At 51.3% G+C, this 5086-nt stretch overlaps 2 protein-coding genes across 2 annotated transcripts; both read left to right on the top strand.

Annotated features, from left to right (window-relative positions):
• Positions 1-1837: 1837 nt before the first annotated feature.
• On the top strand, positions 1838-2924 carry J4E78_008361 (uncharacterized protein; the record flags this gene model as incomplete). Its single annotated transcript, XM_049368962.1, has 2 exons — positions 1838-2029; positions 2085-2924. 2 exons carry the CDS (start codon positions 1838-1840, stop codon positions 2922-2924), a joined length of 1032 nt encoding a protein of 343 aa, XP_049219406.1.
• Positions 2925-3428: 504 nt separating this feature from the next.
• J4E78_008362 (uncharacterized protein) lies at positions 3429-4865 on the top strand (the record flags this gene model as incomplete). The annotated part of the gene is made up of 2 exons (XM_049368963.1): positions 3429-4380; positions 4402-4865. 2 exons carry the CDS (start codon positions 3429-3431, stop codon positions 4863-4865), a joined length of 1416 nt encoding a protein of 471 aa, XP_049219407.1.
• Between the last annotated feature and the right edge of the window lie 221 nt (positions 4866-5086).

A 5086-nucleotide genomic window follows, 5' to 3' on the forward strand; every position in this document is an offset into this window, starting at 1 on the left:
GGAACGGGTGGGCAACTGCTGACTCTCCTGAATAGGTTTCCACTCGAGATTTGCTGTAGAACAATGGCAATTCCCGTACGATTGTACGGCTCTTCTTCTATGATCCCTAACCAGGCCTTGCTTCCTGCATCGATGAGGATCATACGAAGCTCAATGTGCAAGCCACGCCCAGTGACAGTAGTGTGTGTTCTTGTCATTCGTTGTCTTAGATTTGCATCTCCCTTTGGATAACCAAGGAACTCTGTCGGTGATTTTGCAACATATGATTCATCGCGCGCATGAGAGCAGCGTTATCCCCAAAGAAGAGGACTAATATCATCGGAACTGCTCAGAATTGCCTCTTGGAGCCGGATGAAGGCTTTGTTCCCTTCTCCATACAACAGTGGCATATTGATGCCCAGCAGACCAAGCAGGCAATATGCCTCGTCCTCCACACGAGTAGTGCTTCGCCTCGCCATCCATGAGAATACACAAGCCGCCGCTAAAGGCAAAGGGGCGTTAAAACATTGATAACGATCGAAGATAGCTGTATCAATGGACGTAATTTCGCTGAGTAGGCCGAATAAGCTCTTCTTGCTCATGTCACTGGAGCTGTCCGTCATCTCGCTCATGTTACTGGCGCTGTCCGTCGTCTCGCTCATGTTACTGGAGCTGTTCGTGGAAAAAGAGATGGGCGTCCAATTAGTGTCGTAGAACTCGATTCGTCCAGGAGCAAGTAGTTCCTGTAGTGTCCAGCCTCTAGTAAACCATCGACTCTTTCGGAAGGCAGAATCTGGCTCGTAGACATCTAGCCCAGAATGTACATCCTGCAAGTAGGCATAGCACACCCTAGAGTTCTGGTACCAGCGGAACATAGAATTGATAGCCTCTGAAAGCTCCGCGCTACTTGTCTTATCGATGCAGCATGTGTCGACCCATACCCATGATAAGTCATCCTTGATCGCCTGCTGACAACATCCTTCTATCTTGGCGTAACCTTGCTTCTGCTGGTGCCCTTCTCTTGATAAGTCTTGTAGTGTGACCTCTTCTTTTCCCCAGGTATGCGAGAGGATTGCGTATGGAGGGATTGCGTTATCGAAGAACTCCTCCAGCTGCCGGGTGTTGACGTTAAGCAGGCGCATGGCTTAGATGTCGCCCCTACTCACACGGCTGAGATCGGCTTTGACATAACGTGTTTGTTTCGCGATCAAGATCGATCGTTGAATAAATGTATGGAAGCTGCTGTACAGCGACTACCTTTTCGGAATAAATCAGTGTTTGAAGCAGAGATATACACTCATGGAGATAGTTGAGGAGTGAAGGCTAGGAGACTCCAGGCTGGATTGTCAGCCTGAAGGAAAGCGCGCTTGCTGCTGCATGGAGGCTGAGCCGCAGCCACATACGTCGCGCATCTTCACTGCCCACGGACAGAATACAAGACCCTCATGCCGATGACTATCGGCGAGATGGAACCAGTATTCTGGGGACTTCTCTAAACGTGCGTCTATGAAATTCGTGGGTCGTAAACGTCGTAGCGGTTCCGGCTCGGTCAAATGCGCTGTACATGCTAGACACCTGCTGCCGAGAAGGCAGATTTTAACTTGCTGAGCTATACCGGCGATATGGTGAGTATCCTCAAGTAGGTCAAAGTTGCGAATTGAGGATGCGGATCTGCGCAGCTATCCACATGTTCCTAAGTGCGGAACATTCCGAGCCTCGGCTCGCGATTAGGAAGGGCACCTGAACCCTCGCGAAGGGGCAGGGCGGCGTATGCTGACGCTGACGCTGATTGTATAATAACGTGTCCATCCCTTGCTGTCGCTAATTAGATCGATAACCATCTTCTGGTATGGTCACAATGGCGCAGACGGCTAGCATCGTCGTTGCGGGCGCGTCAATGGCAGCACTCGTGTCGCAACCTACTATGAGAGGCAACCTGATGGCTACGCTGGCCAAATGGACTGGCTACAACGCGCCTGGCGGTCTATGGAGGATAGCTGCTATCCTTCTCGCGTTGGCGAACCTCAAGAATCTGCCATTTGTCTGGCATGTACGTATATGGCGGAGCGGCAAGACACGCGACTTCGAGCTGACGATATCCATAGCTACGTTTCATCCGCGCCTTGTTCTATCAACTGTATTTCCAACCGACCCCGATTCCTCCGCATGCGCTCTTCCAACCGATCATTACCTCTACGCGTACCACGTTCCTCGAGACAGACTATAACATGCATAAGTCCAACAGCACATACTTTAGCGACATGGACATATCCCGTACACATCTCTTCACCGCACTCATTCGCAACGGTATAAGAAAGAACAGTCGTCTAGGCGGTGCCAAGAAGAGCGCTGTAGCAGGAGCAATAGGTGCGACTGAGGGCACAAGGGGCAAGCATTACATTGCGCTAGGAGGGATAAGCTGTCTGTTCAAGAAGGAGATACTTCCGTACAAGAAGTACGAGATGTGGACAAGACTTCTGTGCTGGGACAAGAAGTGGTTCTATCTCGTCACACACATGGTCAAGCCTGGCGTGGCACAACCAGAGAGCTGGACACTGCAGCCCTGGAAGAAGTCCAAGCCAGCTAAGGACGTTGACACAGAGAAGCTCAAGGGTGCGATATATGCCACTGCGATTGCAAAGTATGTCGTCAAGCGAGGCAGGATCACGGTGCCACCGGAACATGTGCTGGTTGATGCCGATATGGTCCCCGCAAAGCCAGAAGGCTGGGTCTACCAAGAGGCTACAACTGAAGAACAAGGGCAGAATGAGGATGCCCTGCCCAAGGCTGTAGAGGCGAAGGATTGGAACTGGGACGTTATCGAGGCAGAGCGACTAAGAGGCTTGAAGGTGGCCGAGCACTTTGCGGCTATGGATGGCATGCATGACTTCTTCGATGGCGGCAAGGAGGGAATTTTGGGAGAGTTCGCGGATTTGCTGTACTGATTTGGGTTCGATGTGACTGGGCCTAGGACAGCTTGATACCCTAGATTTGGATCTTAGAACCGCGAGGCTACTGCATCGCTGGTCTTGTCTTGAATACAAACATTTAAAAATATCCTCTCGTGGGGTAATTATCTCACCCGCATTCACGAGGCACCTGGGCAGTGTCGCGGATAGCGGGCACTAGCGTCGCGCTAAGCCACTGGGACCTGCAGTGCCAGCCAACCTCGAGCGCTGCCTTTGACAATCACCGGTCACCACATGCAGTGGGAGCCGTATTCCGCTCTGGTTCAGCCTTGTGGCTTCCAGCTTTTGATCTCTCCATGCAACTAACCAAACCCACTGACCAGCAGAGCACAGGTCATCACACACATTCCACCCGACATATTGCTTCGACCTAGTACAAGCAGGCGCGATCGGGCTCACCCCAGCACCCACAGTACTCACATCCAGCCCACCATTGACGTCCGGACTCGGTCTCCTCATCCAACCGGTGCTTCAGCAGTCATGGCCGCGACATCGGGCGTCGCCGCACATGGAGGAGGCCCCGATATGATCTATATCGGAGAGCTTTACGAAAGCATATCGCGTAGTCCCCCAGGTATAGAAGCCAGGAAGCTGCTTATCGAACATTACATTGCAGTCGGTAATGAATGGCTGGAAGGTGCATTAGATGAGGCCAAGAAGCTCCAGGCTTTAGCTCCCACAGACCTAGACGTTGTGAGGTTCTTAAAGATTCTCGAAAAAGTACCAGAGCCTCCAGCGCCCGAGAAGAAGGCATTCAAGCCAATACACGCATCTTCTGCCCAGTCCGGAGGCGAACCCTTGAAGAACTTACCATTCACGGCGAAACCAACATCGAAACGTGGATCCAAGCGGTCGGACTTCATCTTAGGCGATTCAGTAGATGACCTAAACGACGAACAACGAAATCTGGTTACTGGGTATCGTGACATACGTGCCAAAGCAACACATGTGTTCGCGAATTTGCTGCGTCTACAGACCCTCCAGAAAAAAGCTGGCTTGCCCCAATCTAAGAACCTCGCTAAAGTTCATCTCATGGCGGATGGTAGTAACGGGGCCGTCTGCAGTGGAATGCGCCCACCAGCAAGTGCTCGTTCTGTGGCGCGAAACATCCGAGATAAACCAAAAGAGGCCACGAACCTAGTCATCGCAGATCTGGAAGCCATGATACAATGGGTGCGCGCGCCATATGGCACACCCTCGGGCGCAAGTATCGATACCATTCGCGATAATCTAGTCAAACGCAGAAGCGCCATCGATTCAACTCTCCCGGATGCGCTCAAATTTCATTGCGAGCTAGGTTTTATGCACGTCGAACATGAGCATCTGGAAAGGAATTACGTCAACGACGAAACCATGCTGGGGGATGAGATCAAGGACATCGCCAGAGAGGATTTTTATGTGACCGAGGACAACTATGCGTGGTCGATGGATGGTATGTAACTTCCATGCGCAGGCTACGATGAGACCCATACTAATTTTGTACCAACCTTAGAACTTGTTCAGGCTATCCAGGCAAATGGCGGTGTACTCCGCAATCCTCTTAGCAGAGAAATGTTTACTCCGAAAGATGTCAAAGGGATTCTCCTCCATCCAACAGGCAAGTCTCTCGCAGCTCTACGAGTTGAGCAGCACGAGATGTCCAAGGGCGTGCGGACGGAAACAATCGTACAAATGGAGAAGCTCTCAGCGATCTTGCTAGCAGATCAAAGTAGCGATACGCTCCCCAGTCGCAAGGCAGTAGACGAGTTCCTCCTATACGTTGCAACACGTAGGTCTTCCTTCGGCACAATGACGACCAACAAGCTAATATCTGAGCAGTACCAGATCTTGAGCAAAAAGCGATCGAAGGTCTCAAGTGTCCTGCCACAGACTCTCACACTGGACAGTCTTATGACTGGCCTATCGGTGAAGCAGTGAAGGATGCGAAAGGAAACCTTGTGTGTTTTCACAAGACAGGCGACTTCATTCGGCAAGCCGCTGCGCATCTGCGGAAGAATCGTGGTGTCGCTCCCGACACCGATGAAGGTAATTGTTCGATCATGTGATATCTTGTAGCAGCTTCATGGTCTCAAATCGGGACTCTCCATGCGTTTCGCATTAGCAGTCCATTGCGTTCTAGAGGTAACAATATCCACAAA

This window comes from Alternaria triticimaculans, assembly GCF_023758025.1.
Source record: "Alternaria triticimaculans strain BMP 0046 chromosome Unknown scaffold_14, whole genome shotgun sequence".
Lineage (NCBI taxonomy): Eukaryota > Fungi > Ascomycota > Dothideomycetes > Pleosporales > Pleosporaceae > Alternaria > Alternaria triticimaculans.